Genomic DNA, 27,999 nt, shown 5'->3' with positions numbered 1-27,999 from the left:
GGCTCCCACCAGCCCTGGCCTGAGCAATGTCCGTGGGATCATCAGTGGTCTCTCTGCCTCAACTACTTCCATCCCCTTCCACAGTGGCCCAGCATACATATTCCCAGCTGCTATTTCTCTGAATACAACCCTCGTTGGCTCCTAGGCACCTATGGGATAAAATTCAAGCTCCCCCACCTGGGGTGGGGAGAGCCCAGGTTCCAGCATTAGATAGGCCTGGATTTTAATTCTTGCTCTGCCACTTACTGTGTGACCTTGGGCAAGGTGCTTAACCTCTCTGAGCATCAGCTATCTGGGGATCATCATAACTGCATCAGTCTTAGAGGGCTGTTGAGAACATTAAGTGAGACGAAGTTTGTGAAGGGGCTTGGCTGAGACACAGGAGGTCTACATTGTAATGAAAACCCCTAGGTCCACCTAACCCCTTTTTACTCTCCATCTCTTGGTTAGTCCTTGCCATCCCTTCCTCTGGGCACAGCCAGGTTAATAATTTCCTTAGCCCGCAGGCACTACCTGGCTCTGCCAGGGCTAGGGACTGATGGTGGATGTGCGACAAGCAGCCTCTGGCACAGCACTCCTGTGACCATGGGGCGGGGACTCCCTGCACAGCCACAGATACAGAGCTGACTCTCTCAGGGGATCTCGCATGTGGTATATAATTTATTTTCAATATTTTATGTTTTATTTCCCCTTCCCTGCTGTGATAAACTCCCCACCTCTGGCACAGAGAATTCTAATCTGAGAAAATGTCTCCTCTGGTCTCGCTGAATCAGATTTCCTGCTCTTGTCCTGTTGGGCTCAATATCTCCCCGGCAGGGAGCTGGATTCTGAGCAGCTCCGACACAGACCTTTAAAGAAATGCTGTTTGTAGGCTCTGGCCAGTGCTTTGGCAGAGAAGCCCCGCTGTCACACCGCTGAAGGTGGAACCTTGGGGGACTCAGGATCCTGTCTCTCACAACCTGGCGCCGCGTGCGGGGATTCTAAAGCGCGTGCAGGCGCCGCAGAACAAGTTACTGCCTTTTGCTGGATTTCTCTTGCTCTGCTGAACCGACTGACTACTCAAGGGCACAAGGAGTGAGTGGACCTGGCCTCGCCTCTTCCCCACGTCACTGCCTTTCCTGCCCGCACTCATTCACCACTTGGTCATTCCCCAAACTCTCATGGGGCAGCTCGTCTGTGCCAGGCCCTGTGAGGGTGCCAAGGATACAGAGAAGGCCAATTCTGTCCTTTTCTGTGGGACGGGGTATAAATGCATCCCCAGCAAGCCAGCATAGGGACAGTGCCAGCTCAGAGCAGCAAGGGAATGACTGGGCTTGGAGAAGTCGGTGGAGGTGGGGGCTTGTCAAGGGAAGGCGATGCCTGAGCAGGGCCTTGAAGGGTTGGGAGGATTTTCTGTTCAGGTGGAACAGAAGAGGAAAATCATTCCTGGCAGCAGAGATGGTAGGGGCTGATTCATCCCTGGGTCCCCCAGTGCAGATGCCCATGAAGAGCTGGTGAACAAATAAATACGAGGTGCTAGGGACTAGAGAAGAAGAGACTCTGCCCAGGGAAGGGGCACTTCACAGAGTCCTGGAGGGTGGGCAGGAACTGCCAGGAGTGGAGGATGGCAGGGAGCTCCAGACTAGAAGGCCTAGCTGTGGTCAGGGTGGGCTTGGCAGGGGTGGTGGTGATTTCTGGCAGGGAGGGTCCTGGAGGCTGGGTACGTCCTCTTGACCATGCAGGCAAACCAGTGGTCAGGGAGAGAATCCTGGAGAGGTGCCCACATTCGGGAGGCTGCAGGCCCTGCCTATCTCAACATGTGCTGATGCTTTCTGATACCCATTGTGCCTCACAGACCAGTCGAGGAGAGAGACACAGGACCCCAGGGATATGAGGAATGTATGGGTGCAGAGGGGCTGACACCTTGGTGGAACTGGGGTACAGCTGGTTTGGGAAGTCTGACTAAGACATTCTAGTAGCTGAAGCTTGTGAAACAGGAATGAGCTAGAAACAGAAACCTGGAGCTCCCAGAACAAAGGTGGTGCTAGAAACCACAGGTAGAGCGCCTCGTGGCTGTTAAGGGAGTAGAGTTAGAGGCAGAATGGAGCCAGGGAGGAGCTCCATCTAAGGGAAGGGAGGACCAAACACAGGTCCTAGGTGCAAAGCCCAGCTCAGACCTCCCTCTCTGGCTGGACTCTACAGGGCAATCAGTCAGCCATTCTGCAGCCAGCCTAGTTTCTGTTCCTCTTTGTGTATTTTAGTTGAGCTTTTCTGGAGACCATAACTTGCACCAAAGAAATTATTTAAAAGGTGAGAAATGTCCATTGCAACTGGCTGGGGAAAGCAAGTGGGGACGCCTGGACCAGGGGCAGATACTTAACATGAAATCAGTTGCCACCTCATCGCAGAACAGCCTGGAACAGCCACCGTGTTTAGTTTCTCTGGTTTGGAACCCTCCCCATGCATCTCAGACACAGCCTGAAGAAGATGCACACTCCCATCTTAGAAAGACAAGCTCTCTGCCTAGTCCTTGAAGCAGATAAAAAGCAAGGGTGTTAACAAAACATTCCATCTATTTCACAGTGATCTCTAGCAAGCTGGCCGTGAGGAGCTGATGGGCACCTCATGAGAATGCTGGTGGGGAGACCACCCTGAGGACCAAACTTGTTGGAGTTTAGAACAAACAAAAAGGGCACTTAGAGATGCCCTATGGCATGATCACACAAGCACAAATCTGGGCCTTTCAAAACTATCAGATGGATTCTGTCCATCAGGATTAAGTTGAACCACTCACCACGAGAATGTTAGACCCCTGAAGTCAGGAACCGTGTCATTGCCATCTCTGTTTTCACAGATGTGGCACAGAGTAGGCATCAGTGATGATTTGCTGAACGAATGACCTAGGTTCTTAGCTTCTACCCTTCTCTTCTCCTAGCCCCGGGATTGCAGTGGACTTTGTCACACTTGAGTCTCCAGAAGCTATCACAGGCAACGGCAGACAGCTGTACCCATCTCTACACCCTGCCTCCTACCTCCCTGGTCTGCCATGCGCTAACCTGCCATTTCTCTTCTGTCCCTCCTCTATCTGGTGCCCTGGTTAATGTCTGACCTTGACTCTCAGCCCTGCATGCTCTCTCGGTTTTAGGATCCCCACAGCTCTGGTATGAACCATTCTCTGCTGTGAGACAAGTGGACAAAGAGCTGAGACAGTGTCTCCTGTTTGGCTTCTGTGCACATTGTCAACTTGATCTTCTCTCCCTTCTTTTGATAATGGCCCCAATTTCCCTTTCAGGAATGACCCCTTAGGTATATGCTTCAGGTGGGGCCCTACCTGCGGCACACAAAAAACCCTTGGCCTCAATAATTGGTTCCGATGGGCATATAATCAGTCAGTCCAGCGAGTCAATGCCATGCCTTGTGTGGGAGTTACTAGGAAGTGACAGTCACTTTCCTGTTGGTCTTGCACCTGGAAGGATTGCAGGCATCTTGCCACCAGGAGGGGAAAGCCTGCCTGAGAATGGCCGTAGCAGAAGAGGCAAGGCCAATAAATGAAGCAAAAAAAAAAAAAAAAATGGGGTCTAGGTTGGGCGCAGTGGCTCACGCCTGTAATCCCAGCACTCTGGGAGGCTGAGGCAGGCGGATCGCTTGAGCTCAGGAGTTCGAGACCAGCCTTGGCAACATGATGAAACCCTGTCTCTACAAAAAATACAAAAATTAAACAAGCCAAAACGAATCCAGCAGCACATCAAAAACTTATCCACCATGATCAAGTTGGCTTCATCCCCAGGAAGCAAGGGTGGTTCAACATACACAAATCAATAAATGTAATTCATCACATAAACAGAACTAAAGACAAAAACCACATGAATATCTCAATAGATGCAGAAAAGGGCTTTGATGAAGTTCAACATTCCTTCATGTTAAAAACTCCCAATAAACCAGGTATTGAAAAAATATACCTCAAAATAGTAAGAGCCATATATGACAAACCCACAGCCAATATCATACTGAATGGGCAAACACTGGTAACATTCCCCTTGAAAACCAGCACAAGACAGGGATGCCCTCTCTCACCACTCCTATTCAACACAGTATTGGAAGTTCTGGCCAGGGCAATCAGGCAAGAGAAAGAAATAAAGGGCATTCAAATAGAAAGACAGGAAGTCAAATTATCTTTATTTGCAGATGACATGATCCTATATATAGAAAACCCCATCGTCTCAGCCCAAAAGCTTCTTAAGCTGATAAGCAACTTCAGCAAAGTCTCAGGATACAAAATCAATGTGCAAAAATAGCTAGCATTCCTATACACAAAGCAGAGAGCCAAATCATGAATGAACTCCCATTCACAATTGCTACAAAAGAATAAAATATATAGGAAGACAGCTATCAAGGGAAGTGAAGGACCTCTTCAAGGAGAACCACAAACCACTGCTCAAGGAAATAAGAGAGGACACAAGCACATGGAAAAACACTCATGCTCATGGATAGAAAGAATCAATATCATGAAAATGGCCATACTACCCAAAGTACTTTATAGATTCAATGCTAATCCCATTAAACTACCATTGACATTCTTCACAGAATTAGAAAAAACTATTTTAAAATTCATATAGAACCAAAAAAGAGCCCGAATAGCCAAGACAATCATAAGCAAAAGGAACAAAGCTGGAGGCATCATGCTACTTGACTTCAAACTATACTACAAGGCTACAGTAACCAAAACGGCATGGTACTTGTACAAAAACAGATATAGACCAATGGAACAGAATATAACCTCAGAAATAAAACTGCACACCTACAACCATCTGATCTTCAACAAACAAGCAATAGGGGCCAGGTGCAGTGGCTTGTGCCTGTAATCCCAGCACTTTTGGAGGCCGGGGAGGGTGGACCAGTTGAGGCTGGGAGTTCAAGACCAGCCTGGCTAACATGGTGAAACCCCATCTCTACTAAAAAATACAAAAATTAGCTGAGTATGGTGGCACACACCTATAATCCGATACTTGGGAGGCTGAGGTATGAGAATCGCTTGAACCTGGGATGTGGAGGTTGCAGTGAGCCGAGATTGCATCACTGCCCCCCAGCCTGGGTGACACAGCAAGGCTCTGTCTCAAACAAACAAACAAACAAAAACCCAAAAAGCAATGGGGAAAGGATTCCCTATTTAACAAATGGTGCTGGGAGAAGTGGCTAGCGATATGCAGAAAATTGAAAGTAGACCCCTTCCTTACACTACATATACAAAAATTAACCCAAGATGGATTAAAGACCTAATTGTATAATGCAAAACTACAAAAATCCTAGAAGAAAATCTGGGCAATACCATTCAGGACATAGGTATGGGCAAAAATTTCATGACGAAAATGCCAAAAGCAATGTGCAACAAAAGCAAAAATTGACAAATGGGATCTAATTAAATTAAAGAGCTTCTGCACAGCAAAATAAATTATCATCAGAGTGAACAGACAACCTACAGAATGGGAGAAAATTTTTGCAATCGATCCATTGACAAAGGCCTAATATCCAGAGTCTACAAGGGACTTGAACAAATTTACAAGAAAAAAAAATTCCATTAAAAAGTGAGCAAAGGACATGGACACTTCTCAAAAGAAGACATTCACGTGGCCAATGAACATATGAAAAAAAGCTCAACATCAGTGGTCATTAGAGAAATGCAAATCAAAACCACAATGAGATACCATCTCACACCAGTCAGAATAGCGATTATTAAAAAGTCAAGAAACAACAGATGCTGGAGAGGTTGTAGAGAAAAAGGAACACTTTTATATGGTTGGTGGGAGTGTAAATTAGTTCAACCATTGTGGAAGACAGTGTGGTGATTCCACAAAGATCTAAAGCATAAATACTATTTGACCCAGCAATCCATTACTGGTTATATGCCCAAAGGAATATCAATTATTCTACTATAAAGATACATGCACATGTCACTGTAGCACTATTCACAATAGCAAAGACATGGAGTCAACCCAAATGCTCATCAATGATAGACTGAAAAAAGAAAATGTACACCATGGAATACTATGCAGCCATAAAAAGAAATGAGGTCATGTCCTTCGCAGGGACATGGATGGAGTTGGAAACCATTATCCTCAGCAAACTAGTGCAGGAATACAAAACCAAACACCGCACGTTCTCACTTACAAGTGGGAGCTGAATGATGAGAACACATGGACACACTGGGGGAATAACACATAACACATACTGGAGCCTGTCAGTGGCGGGTGGGGAGGCGAGCCAGAGCATCAGGAAGAATAGCTAAGGGATGCTGGGCTTAATACCTAGGTGATGGGTTCATCTGTGCAGCAAACCACCATGGCACATGTTTACCTATGTAACAAGCCCGCATATCCTGCATGTGTACCCTGGAACTTAAAGTAAATATTGAAGAAGAAAAAATTAGCCAGGTGCGGTGGTGTGCACCTGTATAGTCCCAGCAACTTGGGAGCTGAGGCAGGAGGATGGCTTGAGCCTGGAACGTTGAGGCTGCAGTGAGCCGAGATCATACCACTGCACTCTAGCCTGGGTGACAGAGTGAGGCCCTGTCTCAAGCAAAACAAAAGCAAAAAACAAAAACCAAAAAACTGGGGTCTGATGAACAGGACTGGATACCAAGCCATACCTGAAGCTAGCATAAGCCAACAATTTCTCTTTTGGATTTTATGTCTCATGTACCCTAACTAAATGTAGACACCGCTAAATGTATTAGATTGATGCCAAAGTAATTGTGGGTATGGGGTTGGACTGCCCTCTGGTACCTCCAGTGCTAGCTCCCACACATGCTCAGTTTTTACCCTGCATTCTACTCTCTCACACACACCAGAAAATCATCCAACATGCCTTTGGGGTCTAGGGCTAAGTTTGAGCCTACATCAGGTACAGGATACCAGCTTACTTGTCTTGGTTCCAACTGAGGCCCAGAAACATTAAGGAGGGCCTAAGATCTGTAAGAATACCAGAACAGTCTCACTTGTGGTCCACCCTCCTGGGATCCTGAGCCACCTGCCCAGGTGGCTGCACTGGCCCTCTCACTACAACCCAGGAAACTGCCATGTTCTCAGCACAGAGTTGGGCAAGAACCCAAGCTTTAGAATAAACAATGTAGCTTTGAATCCTGTTGCTTCTGACTTGTGTAACCTTGACTAAGGCCCATTCTCTGTGAGCCTGTCTCCTCCTCTCCAAGAGAGGATACCACCTGAGCCCCTTACAGGTTGGCTGGAGGGATACAGTAGGCTAACCTACTGGAATGGCCTAGCATGCTCCCTGGAGCTGGAACAGAGACCCATTCCCTCCAGGTCTCAGTGTGGAGCTTGGTGGGCAGTGAGCAATTCATCTCCATGCCCCTCCCACACTACTCTTAGGCCATCCCAACACCTAGCACATACAGGATGCTTAAATTGACCTTATAGTGCTCAAGTCCTAGAAGGAGGGATGGTCTGGAAGGTCTGGAGGGGTGGACTGAGCTTGGTCCCTAGCCCTTCTGCAGCCAACATGAACTTGGGCTGAACAGAGGTGGTACAGCTTAGAGAGCAAATTACTATTTTGCATCTGGATTTTCACTCAGCTGCTGACATTTCTCAGTTCTTCCATGGTACATCAGGAGCCCTGGCCTCACCGTGGAGCTCTCTGGCCTTCTCCAGCTCTCTATAACGAGAGGAATACCACCCGAGGAGGCCACGCTGAATGCCTAATCACATAGCTCCCGAATGTTCAACTCAATCATTATGAATGTCCAGAATCTGATTTCTCTTTTTTGATTGGCAAGTTTTTCCTCCCGAAATCAAATATGTCTGCTCAAAGGAGCAAACCCCAGCCTTGTTAACCTTTCATCAGAAAGCTGTCTCTGGGCTAGCCTGGACTCTGAAAAGGTGAGTGCACGTAGAAAGACAGGCCTAGCCAGCCACCCTCATCAGGGAGACCTGACAAATGCACCACCAATTAGGGGCCACGCTGCTCTTGGTCATGGCAGCGAATGAGTCCAAACAACTCTGGACAGCCACCCCATGGGGACCGAAGGGAGGGTAGTGTCACGGTCACCCTATAGTGGGCACAGAGGCTGGATCAGAGCAGGAGGAGCTGGAGGGAGCGGAGTGGGGAGATCACCACTGTACCTCTGCTCACTCGCACAAAGACGTGGATGAGAGGGGAAGAAACAGGGGCAACGGAAAAGGAGAAATATGCTTTGGAAACAACAGGGGTTGAAAGAGAGGTGTGCAGGGTGTACTGCCTCATGGACTGTGGGCGCGTGACTGGGATGGGCAGAAAAAATGACTGGATTGTAGACCGCAATGCCCACCACTAGGTACCTTCTGCCCCAACCTGCCCCATAGCCCCTTCTTTCCACATGTTTGACTCAGGCTTGGGCAGCATTATCCACTCTTGCTGGTACCAGCTCCTGGCCTGCTCCCTCTGCCTGGTGGCACTGGGCCTCCTCTGGGCTTGGGTTTTACCTTTCCCACCCAGAGGTGTAGGGACACAGGTCAGTTGCCATGTGTGCATGCATAGGGCCGCCCCTGAGGGACTGCGCGCTCTGAGAGCCTCGGTGAAGGCCAAGCACTGGGCAGACAGGGTTGGGTAGGAGGCAGTGTCAGCAAATGATTGACAGCCAGCTCCACTCTTGCACAATGGGGAAAGAGACTGATATTTACCAGGGGCCTGTGTGCCAGCGCTGAGCTAGGTACTAAAGGCAATATCTCATTTAATCCTTATAGCAACCTATGACGTGGACCCCTCTAGAGATGTGGAAACGGAATTTCACTGAGGCTAAGTAACTTACTGAAGGTCACCAGCTAGTGAGTGGCACAGCTGAAACTTAAGTCCAGAACTGCCCGATTCTAAAACCTGTGCTTCATCCACTCTAACTCATTGTCTCCAGGAACTGATCCACATTTGCCTTTCAGCAGGTACATCTTGGGGAAACAGGAGATTATATTTGCTTTCTCTCTCTTCTCTACAAATGGATCTTATATATGTGTGAGCCTGTGTGTGTACATGATGTGTAATGTTTTTTCAAATACCATTTGAAAGTAAGTTGCAAGCATCGTGTTACTTCACCCCACAGACTTCAGCCTGCCTCTCCTAGGAATAAAGATAAACCCCTACAAAACTATCATATTAACATTAATCCCACATCATCATCTAACATTCCAGTCCATCTTCAAATTTTCCAACTTTCCCAAGAATGTCTTTAAAGCTTTTTTTCTTTTTTCTTTTTTTAAAAAAAACAACAACACATAATCCAAGTTAGGTTCACACTTTGCACTTGGTCATGTATCCTAGTCTCTTTCACAGATAAAATCTTTACGCCTAATTTATCCTGTTGCTTGCTTCGCTTGATGTGACTCAAGGGATGATGGGCCCCTCCCTTCCCCTGACTGCTTTCCCCACTGTGCTGCTCCTGCACAGCTCTGCCCATCCTTGGGCACAGGAGAAGGGGGGTCCCAGTCCCCTGCCTCATTCCTCTCCATTCCCTTCCGGGGACACCTATGACTGACCTTAGGAACTAGGAAAAACACACAAAATAAAATGAGACAGGATCTAAATTGCTATAACACAAAGCTGTTTCTATTTGGAAACAAAATCCTTTTTTTTGAGATGGAGTCTCACTCTGTCACCCAGGCTGGAGTGCGGTGGCACAATCTCGGCTCACTGCAACCTCTGCCTCCCGGGTTCAAGCAATTCTCCTGCCTCAGCCTCCTGAGAAGCTGGGACTACAGGCACATGCCATCATGCCTGGCTAATTTTTGTATTTTTAGTAGAGACAGGGTTTCACCATGTTGGCCAGGCTGGTCTTGAACTCCTGACCTCAGGTGATCCACCTGCCTTGGCCTCCCACAGTGCTGGGATTACAGGCGTGAGCCACCACGCCCGGCCTCACTTCAAAATCCTTCTTTATGGAAAGTGAATTTGGAAATAGTTTGTGACCACTAAGGGAATGTTCATTTTTCTTCTTCAAATGAATTAGAATTATAAGCATAGCAACAGAAATGAAACCAAATAACTTGCTGAATGCACAGCAAGTGCTTCAACAACAATCAATTATTCCTTAATTTAAACATCCACACCAATAATAAAACCCCAGGATGTGCACTGACTGCCAGCTCAGTGCCAGGCCCTGCAGTGGACTTTATGGTGGGAAGGCAAGCATTAAAGAAAAATTGCAGGGCTGCGTGACAAGCAGCGTGTGCATAGTTCTGGGGTAGCACGAGGACAGAAGCAACTCACTCTTCCTAGGGGAGTTGGGAGAATTTACCAGGAGGCCTGCTCTGGGATTGGACAGGCAGGTCACAAAGGGGCCAAGGAGGAAGATGGAGTCTTTAGGAGAGGCTGGGAGCGGGGGTGAGGCGGCCACTAGTGCATGCTTACAGTAAGTGCATGCTTACAGTGGACCCGGCTTACAGTGGACCCGGCAAGGCCACATGGGGACTACAGGGAGTACCAGTTAGGAGCCTGTGAAACAGTCCAGGTGAATGATTATGCTGCCTGCACCACAGCTGTGGCAAAGGTGATGGAGAGGAGAGGATGAAGTAGTGTTCAGGGGTGGAAGGAGAGGATCTGGGGAGAAGGAGGGTGGAGCCTGGCTCTGGATGGCCAGCCTGTGTCATTCACTGGGGTGGAAGATGGAGGAGTGAGTTTGGTGGGGAGTGTATGTTCAGACCAGAGGCCTGGGGTGTGCAGTATCCTGAGAACATGGGAGCATCTGCTGGAGGTGGTGAGGAGGCAATGGCTGAAGTGAAGGGAATTGCGTGTGGCTTCCAAGCTCAGTGGGGCAAGAGGACTCTCTCAGGGCACTCAGAGCCAAGGGTGCTGAGAAGGCATTTGCTAGCTCGGCATCTTCTCCAGCCTAGCATGGGATTGGCACTAAATGACCTGGCTCATGACCCTGATGCCAGAATTCTCCATACGCAGAGACAAGCCGCCAACCACATCCCAAGAGCTGTTCCTGGGGCTGCTATCCAGACCTCCCTGCTGCAGTTCTCTGGAAGCCACGGTGGTGCTTGGTTTTGGTTTTGGTTTAACCAGCTTTTCAAACTTTACATTAAAGAGGTTTAGAAACCTTTGTTCAGATGGGAGAAGAACAGAGGCAGCACCTTTCAATACATGCTTTTTGCAATCTATCAGATTGGAAGGCAGGCAACTACTTTGTTTGCAGATCAGTCATTTGGAGGAAATACAAAGAAGGGGGCCCTGGAAGGGGTTTGCTGTGATATTCTCAGGGAAGCCTCAGTCTCTAGCCTTGGCTATCTGCACCTAGGACTAGGGTCCAGTGTCACTGAACTCACACAATCAGGCCATTCTCCTAGCAAGGAGGGAGAGCTGCACACAGCCAAGAGAAGCAGAGGTGCTGCTGCTGCTGGATTTGGAGTAGGAATTAGCTACTCATTCCAGCAACGCCGTTCCAGTGTGCCTCCTCATGTGTACGATGGGTAAAATGATTTCTTCCTCACCCGCTGATGGCAAAGTCTCAAGTCAGTGCTCACGGATGTGAAAGCATCTATGGCTCACCCATCTTATTAAATGTAGGGAGCAGAGCAGTTTCCACAGGGGTCCTCGGGAGGGAAGCCGGTCAAGGCCAGCCATTCTAACCAAGGGGTGCCCAGGGCTGCCGGCGAGGACACCGCTCACTCACTCCTTCTATAGCTGTGGGAAGGAGGAGCTTCCATTTCCTACCCTAGGAGAGAAAACCAGGGGGGAATCCTTGGCTTGGCCACGCACCCTCTTGTTCAACCCCTCCCAGAGGAAGAGGAAGAATGCCTTCCCGGGGAGTCTGGGAGAAGGAACTGAGCTCCATCACCCCTTCCAGCTCCCTCCTGGGGAGCAGCCAGGGCAACGCCCTCCCGCAGCTCCTCCTTGCTAGGAGTCTATGGGCAGCTCCAACCTGGAGAGACCTGCCATTGTCCACTTATCTCGAGTGGAGAAACGCGGTCTTCACATTCTCAGGTGAAGTGTTTGCAACATTTGCCTTCAGGTCTAATGCAATATTCTCCTTTCAGGCTTATCAATAAACACAGCTGGCACTTTTATCTCATTTGACTGTCCCCTGGGCTTTGTTTCCCAAATGATACTAAACTTGAGAAGGGGAAAACAGTAATTTAAAGCCTCTCTAAACTGCGACATCTTCCAAGGCAGGAATAGGCATTCTCAAGTTGACACTTTTGAATTCTTAAAGAAACTACGTGATCAGGAGGCAGAGGCTAACTAGAAACCTATTTACTTTGCTCTTATAAGCTGAGTGGCCTAACATATGTCTGCTTTAGAAAACAAATTATTAGCGAGTTCAGTTTGTTGACAAAATATCTTTTTTTTTTTTTTGAGACAGGGTCTCGCTCTGTCACTCAGGCTGGAGTGCAGTGGTGCGATCTCAGCTCACTGCAGCCTCTGCATCCTGGGTTCAAGCAATTCTCATGCCTCACCCTTCCGAGCAGCTGGGATTACAGGTGCCTGCCATGACACCCGGCCAATTTTTGTATTTTTAGTAGAGACAGGGTTTCACCATGTTGGTCAGGCTACTGACAAAAGCATCTTTTAATTAAAGTGTCCAACTTAGGACTATGAGGTGGACTATGACTGACTATGAAGTGACTATGACTATGAAGTGGGCCTGGAGATGAAGAGGGAGCCTCTGGGGGGCCCTGGGAGTGCTTGGAGCCTACTTCCCTCATTGTCTTTATCCCTCTGATTGGGCCTGTCCATCTGCTGGTCTGTCTCATCATTATGCCCCTCAATGGTAGGGACTGAGAACTTATTTATCTTACACATGGTAGGTCTCAACAGACAGATGAATAGATGATACTTAAATGGAGGAATGATCACAGCCTGGAAAGAGGAACTCCACTGAGGCAGAGGGCAAGGCAGCACCTTCTCTCCCCTGGCAGCAGCAGCTCTTGCCTCGACACTAAGCTCCCCTCTTGCCAGGCCCCGCTGCAGAGCTGCCGTCAGAGGTCTCCATGGAGCTGCCCTGGCTAGCTGCACAGGCACCGGCTTTGCCAGGTGGTGAGATGAAGGCAACCGTCTCAACGGTCTCCATTCCCACTGGCAAGCTAAGTCTTCTTAAAGAACGAAATCCACAGAAACACAGACCCAAGGCGAGGATTTTTTTGAGGTTAAAATAGGTGCTCTCTCTGGCTGGTTAAGATGATTTTGCCAGGGCAGGGTACAGTAGCTTTAACAGACATATCACATGGCTGCAGTCCCTGCTTGTTTTGAGAGCTGGTGTGGGCTCGAGAGGAGGTGCTGGGCTTGGGTTTCCAAGCTGGTGAAGTGGCCCTGGGCAGGTTCTCTCACGTCTCTGAGCTCCAGCTCTGGGTCAATAAAATGGGGCTAATGGTCCCTTCCTCAAAGGGATGTGGTGGAGACAACAAAAAAGATACCAAGGAGTCTGTTGGTTTCCAAAAAAAGAGAATATATATCATTAGGGCTACGTGAGTGCATTAGGTGATTCATAGATGAACACTTAAAATTGTTTTATATGTTAGGAAAAACTGGAACTAGTATATCAAGCCTATAATTTTACCAATGGCATCTCTGAAGGTGAGGCTAAGATGCTATAGATGTCAGGTCTGAGTCTTGTTTAAAGAAAACTATCAAGTAAAGAAAATAGTATAGATGGTAAGAGAGTGTGGTAAAAACTTCTGAAATGAAACTCAAGAGACTGTTCTTTGGGAAGAATATCAAGTCCTTAAAACTCGTGCCTGCTGGTAGTAGGTGCTCTAGAAACGGTACTTCTTACGGTCAACAGCCCATCAAACCAGGGACCCGGGAAAAGACTCAAGGACAACCTACCATAAGGGCAAAGCTGGAAAGAGTTAAAAGAAAGGGGTCTGTGGTTTCCCTGGCTCAAGCCCCCCTCCCTCTGCAGCTAATCTGTCACCTAATGAAGAAGGGGCCGGCATAAGTGAGCTAGCTGGCAGTTCACTTACAGCAAACTGATTAAGAATGTTCAACCAACAGCAGACTGTAGACCTTTCCAGAGAAAATAAATAGAGTGTAGACTGTATGCAAATGTGTTTGTCACTTTGACAGCACGTCTCAATTAAGGCATCTCGCGGCTGTGGGTAGGCTATGCGGCTGCAGCTGGAAGGGAGAGCCCGCTGCATGGCTGATACTAGGGGCTTGACCTTAATCCGCATGCATGCATTAAAAAAAAAAAATCCTGCCTTCCTGTACACTTGCATAATGCTGGCAGCCACGTGAGGGAAGTGACAAACAGGGAAAAAAAGCCACTTTCATCCTCTCCAGTTTGCAGACCTGTGAAGGCACAGACAGCTCTTATTTCAACAGAGTTTGGGGTGGCTTTTTTAATTGTTTATCCCCCACCCGTGCACACACACATACTCTTATTCTGCATTTAGCTGGGAATGACATTAAAGAATCTCTACTTCTGGCTGAAATGGAAAGAAGGTCTTTCTCCATTTCAGATAGGGCCTCCTTTTTTTGTGTTTCGAAAATGGAATGTTTAACACCATGAAATCCCTCTCCCCCGCCCCCTCTTTCTCTGTAATGGGCTCCAAACTCCAGTGAGGGGCTCCTTTCATGGGAAGGTTAGTGTGTGCAGGAATGAGGACAAAGGAAAGCAGGAAGCTGACTCTGGAATGCTACGCTGGCGACAACCAGGGGCTGTGCTTTCAGCAAACACAGCCAGGGAACTGGGGTGCAGATTGCTCCAACAGGGCCTGAGCCTGGGGCTGGGGGGAGGCAGCTCTTCAGGGGAGCAGACACCAGTGCAATTTGAAAATACTTATTAACTAAATGAGTATCACCCTGTGGATTCTTCTTTCTTGTGTTTCAATTTTTATAACATCCTTTTAAGTATAAAATCAGAAAAGGGGATGAACCTCCCCAAGTTAAAGATGTATAAACGTATATTATCTGAAAATATTGATTAGAGAAGAGTGACTTTTATGTTCCAACCAACTCACCCCTTACAGTAGTAACCTGGAGCAAGAATTTTGTGAGTTTCGTTCATTCCTGAATAGCTCAATGCCTGGTGCATAGTAGGCACCTGATAAATGTCTGTTTAAAACAGGAATGTAGGCTTCTAGGTCCTTTACATGTGGTGAAATAGCAATCACATTTAAGATAAAAATCATGAAGACTCTTAATCATGCGTCATCTAATAAATGGCTACAGAATCAGGTGATTTAAAAATAACCTTGCAAATTCTTGTTACAGCCATATCTTGCTAAAAGAGCCATTTCTCATAAATCTCTCCAAATGACGACTTTCGCTAACCAAAAGTCAATTCAGGACAGGTAGGAAAGGGTACATAATCTTTTTTAACCAAAAATATAATTACAAGTAGGAAGGGGATACAAAATTTTAGTTTCTATACAGAGTGGAATGTTTTACTTAAGGGAAAAAAAATTAAATGGACTATTTTTCTAATGCTCAGGTAGTTGAAAACGGTTGCTTAAAAAATTGAATCTCTAGAATTGTAGCACGGGTGTTTACTCTCAGAAGCACGACTCCTGATATTGATTTTCAGGAAGTACATTAATAAAGAACTCCTAATTGATTTTTTTTAAGACTTCGCTTGTTGCCTTTTATTTGAAGGTGCAAAGAAGGGCCTGGGATGCTAAAGTGTTCTAATGAGATGCTTAGCTAACAGAGGCACCTTAAGCAGAGTGCCTTGGAGTAGGGGAGGCAGCAGTGCATTTAATGACTTCATTCAACAGTCCCGCTCATTTATGACCTCAGCCTTGCTGTCTCCTCAAAATTTTTGAAAATTTGCCTGCAAAACATGTTTGCACCAAATAAACATTTAAAGATGTGAAAACCTCCATGGAGCTGCACTGCCAAAGACAACTAAAATGAAAAACCGTCTGCTGCATGTGCTACTGCTGCTAAAAACAAAACAAACAAACAAAAAACAAAACGGACAGGTAGGAGGGCCAGGGTACACACCTGTCCAAAGTGGACTGTGATTGGCCGCCGGTCTTCTCGGAGCTTGGGGTCCTTGGCCTCCACCAGTGGGGACGGTGCAGTCTTTGGCAGCTGCTCTTCTGGGGTGGGGGCGCAGCCATTCTCGGCAATGTCCTGTAGGGAGAAGGATAGTCAGGGGTTGGCACTGGGGTTCTGGCACCCATGTTCCCTCTCACCCCACAACGAAGAGGCCTGCCAGGCGACTCTCTCCGTGACATTCTGAGCCTGACCTCTTGATGAAGATGGAAGGAATGGAGGGCTAACTTGGCTCTTTGACTTTTAAGAACTAGAGAAACCCAAACCATCCATGTGAAGTTATAAAGATAACATCATAATTCACAACAGTGGGGAAAACAATTATTATTGTTCATCCTACTCTCTTACACAGCCATTTTCATTTTTATATATTTACTTTGTCCACATGCAGACGTTTAAAAATTACTTGCAATCACAGCTCATGCATAATTTTATATCCTGCTTTTCCCCACTATATTATAAGCATTTTCATGTTGCTACAAAGTCATTACAAAAATAATTTTACTGAATGCATATTTCATTGAGCGGATATACAATAATTTAATATACCACGATTCAATATTCCACTACTATTGGGCATTTAGGATTCTAATTTTTTTTTAAACATTCAAAATGCCAGTGATATATACTGCAGTTTTTCTTTCTTTCATATTATTTCTTTTTATGGAAATCCCCAGGAATGAAATTACTAGGTCAACAGATATAAACATTTTCAAGGGTTTTTATTCATCCTATCAAATTGCTTTCCAATTTACACCAACTACCAACAATGGATGCATTACCAGTTTCACGGTACTTGCGAGCTGTATCATTTTAAAAATGTATCGCTAATTTAATAGGTGAAAAATTTGACTTGTTGCTTTAATTTGCATTACTTTAATTATGAGTATGGACAGTTTTTCCACATTTGTTTACTGATGATGTTGTTGTTTATGAATAAGATGTGTTTGTTCCTACCCCTTCTTACCCCTCATCTTTCTGGCAGAAAATAAAAAGATTGAAGTCTGACTCAGGACTCTATGACTTGGGAAACATTTAGGGACCAAAGAAATCTTTTTAAATCCAGAAATTTACATTTAATTTGTGCTTCTGATGACTGAAGTCAAATTATCAGGAAAAGAAAAACCACAATGTGCAAAAGGCAGGCCATGGCTCCGGTGGCTGAAGCTGGCAGCTGACTATACACGTGGGTCATTTGGAACATGGATGGGGCCACTCATGCAATAAGGGTCCCGTGTTTTATTCAAGTCAAGGAAGTTGCTTAAACCTTCATTGGAACAAGGCAGAGAATACATGTACAAATAAATATTTAAATAATCATGTTTCTTACCAAATAAAAATAACTCAGCCAGAATTATATAATGAACACAAGTTCCAATTATTTTCATTGCAAAACAAATATACACTTTGATCAACAAAACATATCCCCTTAGTACTCATTAAATTCTGCACATGAGAAACTTGATACTTGGTTGCTCCTAACTTCTCAGCTAAGAGAGAATGGTGGGACATGGAGGAAAGTAATCCCTTATTGAAAAATTATGCATTAAGGAAGAAACATATATACATCTCTAAGACTCAGTTTCCTCATCTGTGAAATGGGCATATGGTAGCATGAAGATTAAAGGAGACAGATAATACAACTGAGTGTCAAGAATATTATTAGCTATTCAGTAAATTATAGGAATTACCATATTACTACCAATTACTACCATTACTACCAATATTTGACCTCACACATCCAGCTGCCTACCAGCTGGCCTCCTTTCCTAAGGAATCAAGGCTGCCTGTAGAGGCCAGACCTGAGAAGTCTGTACTGCTTGGTAAACAACAAAGGGAGATGATGACCTCCTGGCTTTACTGGGAGGGCTTGGATCAGGTGGCCCACGTTTGATCAACCAGTCTCAGCCAGGCTGAGGCTCAGTGATGAAAGAGGCTGTCGATGGCCAAACAGAAACAGCTCTTTTGGAAAGGGGCTGTCCAAAGGTGCTCAGGTCAAGTGGAAAAAGATGGGGAGGGGTTCCATCTGTGCTAGAAAACAACAATGGGCAAAAGGGGCATTTTGGATCCAGGTGGAGATCCTACAAGATAGATATGAGAGAATGAATAAGGTCAAACATGAACAAATTCACTTTTGGTTCAGGTAAAATTTTGTGCGTGGGTGTGTGTGCCTGTTTGTGTTTGGCTGACAAAAAAATGAAGCTGCAAGGTAATATGGTAAGAAAATCTGGGTATTAGTAGAAAACTCTAAGGTAATAGTTATTTAGAAAAAAAGAACAATTCATGTAGTAGTTTTGGAAAAAGCATCTTAGTTCATGCTTATAAGTAAAAATACTATCGTCTAGTTTTGTTTTTCCCATTAACTAGTTGTCTAATCTTTCCAATTCACTCAACCTCTCTGCACCTATTGCCTTATTTTTGCAATGGGAGACTACCACCTGCTTGGCAAACATCAAAGCTACTGGGAGAATGGGTGAAATGAGATAGGAGGAAGCTTTGAAAAATGTCACAGCACTGTGCAAATTGAACCTCAATTTGCAAAACGGAGAGAGCACCTGCTAAAAAGAAGAGTTTCCCTGTGTGGACGGCCTACCCCTGCGCTTTTCCAGACCCTTGACCTTCATTCTCACACTTAGTTCCCACAATGATCACAAGGTAAATGGGATTATCCTGCTTTTATAGGTGAGGAAATAGGGCTCAGAAGGGGTAACTTACCCAAAGCCACATAGTTAGAAGGTGGAATAACCCAAAGCTATGGGAGTCCTGGTGCTTTTATGCCCTATCAACCCATAACGACAGCACAAGTGAAGGTATTCTGAATTAAGGAGCTGCTCAAAAAGTGCTCAGATGTAATCTTCTCCTCGGAAGCTCCTGGCTACACTGATCATAGGCTGCCATGCTTAGCACTATCTTATTTTTGTATCTCTATCAACTGTAAGTTCATTGGGGTCTGGGTTCTCTAACCTAGAGCCTTGAATCTAGCACATGCTGTCAAATAAATCTTTGTAAAGTGGAGTTAAACATTTGGAAGGGAAATGTGTCCAATACACAGATGTACCTGCGTGTCAAAAAGCAGTGCTGCACCTTCACTTATTAGAAGATCCAAAGATGCAAAAGGTTTCTTATAAAGTCCTGTGGTGCAGGCCACCAATTTATTAGCCTCTTTACTATTTCCTCCACCTGAAGAAGGACAACAGCTTCCTCTCAGGATGCCACAGGCAGCACAAGAGGAGGAGCCCAAGTCAAGGAAGAAATAAGAGGCTGGGTGTGGAGGCTCACGCCAGTAATCCCAGCACTTTAGGGGGTCGAGGTAGAAGGATCACTTGAGCCCAGGAGTTTGAGACCAGCTTGAGCAACATGGGGAAACCCCACATCTACAAAAAAATATAAAAATTAGCTGGATGCGGCAGTGTATGCCTGAATTCCCAGCTGCTTGGGAGGCTGAAATGGGAGGATCACCAGAGCTTGGGGAGGTTGAGGCTGTAGTGAGCTGTGATCAGGCCACTGCACTCCAGCCTGGGCAACAGAGTGAGACCCTGTCTCAAGAAAAAAAAAAGGTGGGGGGCATTCAAATTCTCTGTTCCATCTCCTGGTAGAGATCTTATACGTAGTAGGGAGCTAATAACAGCAACTTTTGATACCCATGATTAAAGAAACTGTGGCCTAAGCACTAATGTAGCTGTCAGCAAAGGGCTTGAGAAACAGGTACTCTCATCCCCTTCTCATGGGAATATAAATTGGCAATTTATATGAAAAACCTAAAAGATGTATATGTCCTTTGGCCCACTGCTCCCATTTTTAGAAATTTATCCTAATGAAATAATACGAATTTCTTCTAAGTCTTACCTATGTGGATATTTGTCTAGAAAAAATTGGAACTCATGTAAGGGTCCAACAATGGGAATATTAAATAATGTATATATGTCCATCAGATAAAATCTGATGTAGTCATTTAAAATAATGACATGTGGGCCTGGTGCAGTAATCCTAGCACTTTGGGAGGCCAAGGTGGGCAGATCGCTTGAGGTCAGTAGTTTGAGACCAGCCTGGCCAACGTGGTGAAACCCCATCTCTACCAAAAATACAAAAATTAGCCAGGCATGGTGGCGGACGCCTGTAATCCCAGCTATTTGGGAGGCTGAGGCAAGAAAATTGCATGAACCAGGGAGGCAGAGGTTGCAGTGAGCCGAGACTGCGCCAGGCAACAGAGTAAGACTCCGTCTCAAAAAATAAAACAAAACAAAATAAAATAAAGACATGGGGAAGAAGTATTTAGTGGTCTGGGAAATGCCCAGGATATAGTACATGAAAATGCAGGTTATAAAATGAGATTATTTTTTGTTCCTCTGATTTGCTGAGTTTTCCTCAATAAACATGAATTTTGTTTGAAACAGGAAAAAACCCGACCTTCTAAATGTCATTTTTAAAAAGCAGAAACAAGAAGCTAGCAGGAGGGTTAAACCTGCTTCTTCCCGAAGGGTCGCACAGGAGGAAGACGCCAGACAGAGCTACATATCAGGGGCCACCACACGGTGGCAAATCTCTTCCTGGAGCCCCGAGGCTCAGCTCCGAGAGTTACGGGGGTCCTGCCAGTTCCCGTCCCTCGGTAAAGCAAGGCAGTCAGAAAGTCATTGTATTCCTATTATTTTCCTTGAGTGTTTACTGGAATCAGAAGCCATGACTATGCTCTAACCTCCAGCCCTCTGAGAAGAAGGCAGGCACGGCATATGGTAAGTCTCTGGACATGAGTCTCCATGAGAAATCGGGGAGGTAAGGACCCAGGGTCTCGGAGACTAGAGGACAAAGAGGGTTCTGGGTGGCCTTGGGTAGGGGTTGGGGTGGGAGCTGAGGAAAGGACTTATGAGCCGGTGATGAGAGAGTAGAGCCCCAGGCCCAGGGAGGCAGACAGCAGGGCCTGCTGTGGCCCAGCGGCCAGGGCATTCCACCCCTGGGCTGCCCCCAGGCAAGGAGGTGGAAGGTTTGAAAGGTCTGAAATGTTTTAACCAAGGGAGTGACTTGGTCAGTGCTGGGTCCTACAAAGATTCCCCTGGTGGTTGTATGGACAACCTCAAGGGAGGTGATCCATTCACGCTGGACATGGTCTCCAGGTGTGTGCACGTGGGTATGTGGGCAGACTGGCTGTTCCAGATGTGGGACATAAGAAGACAGAGAGGGCCACATGCAGTGGCTCATGCCTGTAATCCCAGCATGTTGGGAGGCCGAGGCGGGCGGATCACCTAAGGTCAGGAGTTCGAGACCAGCCTGGCCAACATGGCAAAACCCCGTCTCTACAAAAATACAAAAATTAGCCAGGTGTGGTGGGTGCCTGTAATCCCAGCTACTCGGGTGGCTGAAGCAGGAGAATCACTTGAACCTGGGAGGTGGAGGTTGCAGTGAGCTGAGATCACACCACTGCACTCCAGCCTGGGCAACAGAGTGAGACGCCATCTCAAAAACAAACAAACAAAAGACAGACAAAAGGGAAACTCTCAATTATTCAGTGCCTACTAAGTGTTGCTGTCTCAACACATTATCTCTTCTACTCCTTCCAACGATCCAGCAAAAACCTGTATTTCCCCTAGTTTACAGATGAGAAAAACTAGGTTCAGTGAGGTCGTGTAACTTACCCAAGGTCACATAGTTAATATCCTACACAACCAGCACTGAGTCCCGCTTGCCTGCCTCAGAAGCCCAAACACCACATCACCATGTGGGGGAGTTGAAAGGCCCCTATGGGCAGAGGCCTTCCCGTCTGACTCATGCTGTGGGTGTGAGAACTCCCGTCTCCATTTACAGACTCGTGCCGCACCCTTCTTTTCCCAGGCCACCTCACAGCACAGCAAATGCAAATTAAAATATGAATATTGATATCAAAATAGTAACCAAGGTTGGAATTTCTGTGATTGAGGCTGCAGCGTATTTTAATGTGTCGGGAGACAGGGAGCTGACAGTTGTGTGATAAGGTGTGAAAATGTCTGTTCTACAAGTCTACCTAGCTCTCCCGGCCCCACGCATGCTTACTCACTCCCTTCAATGGGAACAGTTTGGCCAGAAATTTAAGCCTCTGTGAAACCAACTGTGAATTTGCTCCTTTCAATCACAGAGACTCTAAATCAACGAGCTCGATTTGTCTTAAAGATCAAAGATTTGTAATCCCAGCACTTTGAGAGGCCTAGGAGGGAGGATCACTTGAGCCCAGGAGTTTGAGACCAGTATGGGCAACACAGCAAAACTCTGTCCCTAAAAAAAATTAGCCAGGCATGGTGGTGCATGCCTGTCGTCCTAGCTACTCTGGAGGTTGAGGCGGGAGGATCCCTTGAGCCTGGGAAGTCAAGGCTGCAGTGATTGTGCCACTGCACTGGGAGACAGAGTGAGACCCTGTTTCAGAACAAAGAAAAACAAAATAAAAAAAAGAAAAGAAGAAGATCAAAGATTCAGAAACTTTACAAAGGGCTGTGAAATGGGCCCATTTGGCTAAATCATTTTGATACCGAAGAAAAAAGAGAAAAATTTCAGGGGTTCCTCAATAGGCAAAAGAGGACATCCCTACGTGCCTATCTTAACGTTGCCTGCAGGTGAGGAGAAATGGATTTGCAGCCACTGCTTTTAAAGCAGGGCATTCTCATGCCAGCCCTGCATGGTGCTGCAGTGGGATGCAATTTGTTGACAGTCATGAGCCCATCCAGGAGGCATTCTTCTGGCAGGGAGACACTCCAGATGAAAGCACTACACTCTTCCTTAGAAAGCAATGGCTGGGTAGCATCTTTGCCATTTCTTCTTTTTCCCAATTTTGAGCAAGTCAGACTTCAAAGGAGGCCAAGCTATAGAAGAACCTGACCACCTTGCTCCATTTATCTAGAGAAATATGTTATCCATCCTTCTTTTTTTGTTGTTGGGTTGAAGCAGAGCAGGTATGGAATAAAGTCACACCATCGGATCTATTAACAATTATTTGCCAATGGTCACACAGATATCCCCAAAGCTCCAATTTCAAATGCTTTGAAAATCTGCAGCACAAATGAACAAGGGATGGAGAAGGGGCCCGGCTCAGTCATATTAGAGATGGACCCTCCATACACCATGGTGACCTCTCCACAGGTCGGCCCCACATTTTCTATTTGCAATTCAAACCCAAGGCGAGGGTGAAGAGGGCAAGCTTGGGTTCTTGATTATATCTGCAAGGTCACCATTGCTATGCAGAGTTAGAGGAGGCCAGGTGGCAACCCAGCACATTTGAAAATTGGATCTTTGTTGGAAACTGCCTCGATTTCATGGCAGAAACCAAACTTGAGATGTCTATATTAGAGGCATCTGGGGAGTCACGAGGTACATTCGTTGCCAGATAAAGGGGAGGAGGGAAAGGGGAGAAGGACAAAAAAAAAAAAAAAAAACTAAGGAAATATTTTCTACTGCTATGTGAGAGATCAGGTGCAGCCAAATCCTAAATTAGCTCAAGAAAGGGCGCTGGAGAGTGCTGGAGCCCCAAGTCCCGTAGATGCAAACAATGCTAGAGTTTCAATTACAAAATAGCTCTCTTCCAAGAACAACTGCAAAATATCAAGTCTGTGGAAATCTGTACGACCGAAGGGGGGAAAAGTGAAAATTGAAAAGGGTGCACTAATAGATCTGTCAACAGTCCGATGGTGACAAGCCACATTTCTATAAAATGCCTTCACCATTTGTGTCACCTGAAATGTACTGACACTCTCTATAGAACATTATCTCCTGAAGCTATTCTTGAAAAGACTGGCAGGGGGAAGGGAAGGGGAGGGAGACATCTGCTTTAGATACTATCAAGGAACAGAAAGGGAGAGAGAGTGGAAGGAAAGTGATCTAGATTGTTTAAACAAATCTTTGAACAACCACATTAAAAAATCTGAGCTTAACTGGTTATTTGCAGAAATGTTACTTATCATAAGAAGGGGATTTTCCTAAGGCCAGAGGCTTGCACATACAAGTAGGGAGGTAAGGTGATGTCTGTAGCTTAACGGTCTGCAGAGAGTGGATCTGACCAATGAGGGCGCATGGGGCCTTTGCCTGAGGAGGGACCCCTTTCTTTGCTTACTTCAGGGGATATTCTGATACCAACGAGCCTACGATCCAGGCATCAAGGAGGGAAAACTCTCCACTCCCTGCCACTCCATTTTATATCTGCAATCCATTTCAGCTACATGCAACTGGGATGGGAGATAAAAAGGTATATTTAGGGACTTAAATAACATCCAAGTAAAGAATGCCACCTGCCAGTCTCTGGCAGGGTGCAAACAGACTACAGTTTAAGGTCTATCTGGATTTACATTACAGAGCTTTTATTTCAGGATGTGAATCTCAGCTGTTAAAAATCCACTCTCAGCTGAAACTAAGAATTTAAATGCTTAGTCAGAGCAAATTATTTTCCAATTAAAAGAAAGGAATCAATTCCTTCGACCCTTTCAAGTTAATTAGAGGTCCTTTCTGACTTCAGAAAATTAAAACTGCTTTCAATTTTTTAAAAATTGCAGAGCTAGACAAAGGGCCTTATTAGAGTGGTACGTTTGGGGGCATAGGGATAATGAAGTAGGTGATCCCAAACATCTTTTGGAAAACAAAACACTTGTTTGAGGAAGGCAGTGTGCAATGCAGTAGCGGTAAGAACACACAGCCACCAGAAGTGGATGGAGCTGGAATCCAATTCTGGCTCTGCTAGGCTCAAGGTGGCCCTGGGCAAATGACTTCACTTCTGAACTGTGGTCTGTTTACTCACGAAATGGGAACAATACTCCACAGGGCTGTTCTGAGGATTAAGTGTGAAAGCTCCTAGTCTGGACCACCCTTAAGAGGAGCTTAAAGAAGGGTGGCAACAGGCCAGACACGGTGGCTCACACCTGTAATCCCAGCATTTTGGGAGGCCAAGGCAGGTGGATCACGAGGTCAGGAGATCGAGACCATCCTGGCCAACATGGCGAAACCCCATCTCTAATAAAAATACAAAAATTAGCCAGATGTGGTAGCACGTGCCTGTAGTCCCAGCTACTTGGGAGGCTGAGGCAGGAGAATCACTTGAACCCGGGAGGCGGAGGTTGCAGTGAGCTGAGATTGCACCATTGCACTCCAGCCTGGCAACACAGTGAGACTCCATCTCAAAAAAAAAAAAAAAAAAGGTGGCAACAATAATTATGATGTAATTATGATGATGGCATTCATAATAATATAAAAAAGCCCTCCCTCTTACAGTAACCTCACTGTCTAAGTCCAGAAATTCAATCTGGGGGCATAAAAAGGAATGAATTAATGGCACTTGCAGCAGCCTGGATGGGATTGGAGACTCTTATTCTAAGTGAAATAACTCAGGAATGGAAAACCAAACATTGTATGTTATCACTCACAAGTGGGAACTAAGCTATGAGGATGCAAAGGCATAAGAATGAGACAATAGACTTTGCGGACTCGGGGAAAGGCTGGGAAGGGGGTGAGGGATAAAAGACTACAAATTGGGTTCAGTGTACGCTGCTCAGGTGATGGGTGCACCAAAATCTCACAAATCTCAGCTAAAGAACTTACTCATGTATCCAAATACCACCTGTTTCCCCCAAAGGCTATGGAAATAAAAAAATTAAAATAAAATAAAATACAAAAGAAGTCAGATAAAAAAAGAAAAAAAAAAAAAAAAAAAGGAGATTCAGGCTGGGGGAATCTTAGCCAGGACATAGCTGGGATGATATCCCACTTTTACTGACGGCTGGTGAAGACAATCAGAGCCCTCCCCTGCCCACTCAGAGTCTCAACAGCGCCCACTGGGTTCTGCTCACTTGGTCCCCCAGGGTGAGGTAAGCCCACAGCATTCTGCTCAGCCCCACCCCCTATGCTGTGTCTGGGCGGTGGCCACGTGCATGCTGGACCATGGCAATCATTCCCTAGAGATGCTCCTTGGTTTTGGTTACAACCGGCCCTGGGGCAGAGGTCAGCCATAGCGGGTGGGCAGGTGCCAGATGGGAACACCAAGCCAATTTCTATAGACGCCTGTGAACTCAGGCCTGGTGGGGTGGGCAAGGGACAGCCCGACAGTGGCAACTCTGAACTTGCTCGCCTTTGTGGGTTTAAGCCAGAGTCTTAATGTTATTTGAAGACAGTTTTTTGTCTGTGAATATTTATAACAGTGTGAAAACTCCCGGACAGCTGGTAATGCATTTTGAAGTGTGTTAACAACACTGTATCAAACAGCCCTCTATTGATCCCCTCATACTTTTTTGTGGCCATGCATTTCATACATGGTGCTTATACATTTTGAATAAGAACTTCAAGTACCTTTTGCTTCAAGCGGTTTTTCACCTCTTTTATTCCCATTTTTGCATGATCTTTTGCCTGCATGAAAAATTAATTTAAGTTAAGATTCCCTTTCTGTTTCCAGCAGGGACTATGCTTGATTTCAGTCCGTTGAGAATCACCTTCTCTGATTACTAGAAAAAGGAAGGAAAAATGGGATCATCAAGTCGAAAACATAATGGCTATGAAAACAAATACAACGGTAAAAGGTTAAAAAAAAAACCCTTAAAGAGGCTGCAGAGATTTTATTTTCTGCATTTTGATGGCACAGATTTTTTTTTTCTTTCCCTTCCAAAGCCCTTCTTCTGCTCTCTATAATTATTTATCTCAGCAGCCTGGTGACAGCTACCAGTAAGAGTACGGCAGCCGTGTTTCTGGCTGGAAGATTCAGAATATCCACTCTATTTCACCAGGGCAGGGCCCCAGGACCAATTTTCTGCCCAGGCTGAATGGCCAGAACAGACACATTGCTGGGTTTCTACAGTGCCATTTCCTAAATCTCATTTTGGCAGACACCCTGGCTTTGATTTCAGGTCATTTTAGACCTGTGTGGTTCTGCTGGCAGCCACCCATCCTGCTAAAATAACTACAGCTTAAGCACAGAGAGGACTAACAAAATTAAAAATGGAAATAAAATAAAACCACCCCGCTTCAGTGGCTCACGGTCAAATTAGCAAGCAAGAGAAGTCACAAGAAAAAATACTTGATGCTTGTGAAAGATGGAGCGCCGGGAACAGATGTGCTCTCCTATTTTCACTCCACTGTGGACACCAGTCTTACAAATAATGCATTTCCTATAGGGCAGTGATCAGAGAGATGATGAAGAATTTGGGACAAAAATTAAGTGGTGTATGCCACCACGAACACGCTTCAGGAAACTGCAAAGGAGCTGCTTTATTTTGACCCAATAATGGGGATTCCTGCAGGAAGGCTTTGCCAGACACCAGATAGACCATGCTTCCGGGTCTCAGAAACAGAGGCAGGGTGCAGCCACCTAGTCTACATTTTAAAAGCTAAAACCAGTAGCCTCCCATTTCTGTACTGTGGCAAATGTGAGCACCAACACTATAAATTAAAAATGTCACTGAACCGGTTATAATAATCTGCTAAATAATTTGAAGAACATTGAGACCTTTAGGAAAGAGCTCAGCAGCCTGAGTCATCTCTGCAATAGAGGACAAGGTATACTTAAGAGTCTCATCGCTTGGCTGGGTGCAGCAGCTCATGCTGGTAATCCCAGCACTTTGGGAGGCCGAGGCAGGAGGATTGCTTGAGCCCAGGAGTTCAAGACCAGCCTGGGTAACATACTGAGACCTGTCTCTCCAAAAAAAAAAAGCCAGGCGTGGTGGTGCACACCTGTAGTCCTAGCTACTGGGGAGGCTGAGGTGGGAGGATTGCTTGAGCCCTGGAGGTCAAGGCCTCAGTGAGCTGTGATTGCACCACTGCACTCCAGCCTGGGCAACAGAGCAAGACCCAGTTTCAAAAGTAAGTAAATAAATAAAGAGTCTCATCATGCTAAGGGACTGATCTGTTTTGGCTCCTGACAGCAAGACCAGTACTTACGAACTTGTAGACAGTCTTCATGGCCGGATTTGCTTTGGTCTTTACAGTATTCAGAATTGCTCCACTTCCTTTCTATAATAAAAATGTCAATTAGCAATTTGGGCTGAAGACAGAGTCATCCAACACCAACAAAGACTGCTTCTCTTCAATCGAGTTAAGCAACATTTGAAAGGTATG

The 27,999-nt window shown here is 45.9% G+C and overlaps 1 protein-coding gene across 10 annotated transcripts in view; it reads right to left on the bottom strand.

Annotated features, from left to right (window-relative positions):
• The window catches only part of DENND1A (DENN domain containing 1A), a 542,810-nt gene that overhangs the window by 43,565 nt on the left and 471,246 nt on the right, over positions 1-27,999 (bottom strand). For all 10 annotated transcript variants that reach the window (XM_063594216.1, XM_057298645.2, XM_063594214.1 and 7 more), the window contains 3 exons: positions 27,823-27,894; positions 26,242-26,298; positions 15,904-16,035 (listed from right to left, as the gene is read on the bottom strand). In XM_063594216.1, coding sequence (XP_063450286.1) covers positions 15,904-16,035; positions 26,242-26,298; positions 27,823-27,894 — 261 coding nt within the window. The remainder of the gene's footprint in view (positions 1-15,903; positions 16,036-26,241; positions 26,299-27,822; positions 27,895-27,999) is intronic.

This window comes from Pan paniscus, chromosome 11 (assembly GCF_029289425.2).
Source record: "Pan paniscus chromosome 11, NHGRI_mPanPan1-v2.0_pri, whole genome shotgun sequence".
NCBI lineage: Eukaryota > Metazoa > Chordata > Mammalia > Primates > Hominidae > Pan > Pan paniscus.
The sequence above is the reverse complement of the archived record's forward strand: the minus strand, read 5'-3'. Positions and strand labels throughout refer to the sequence as shown.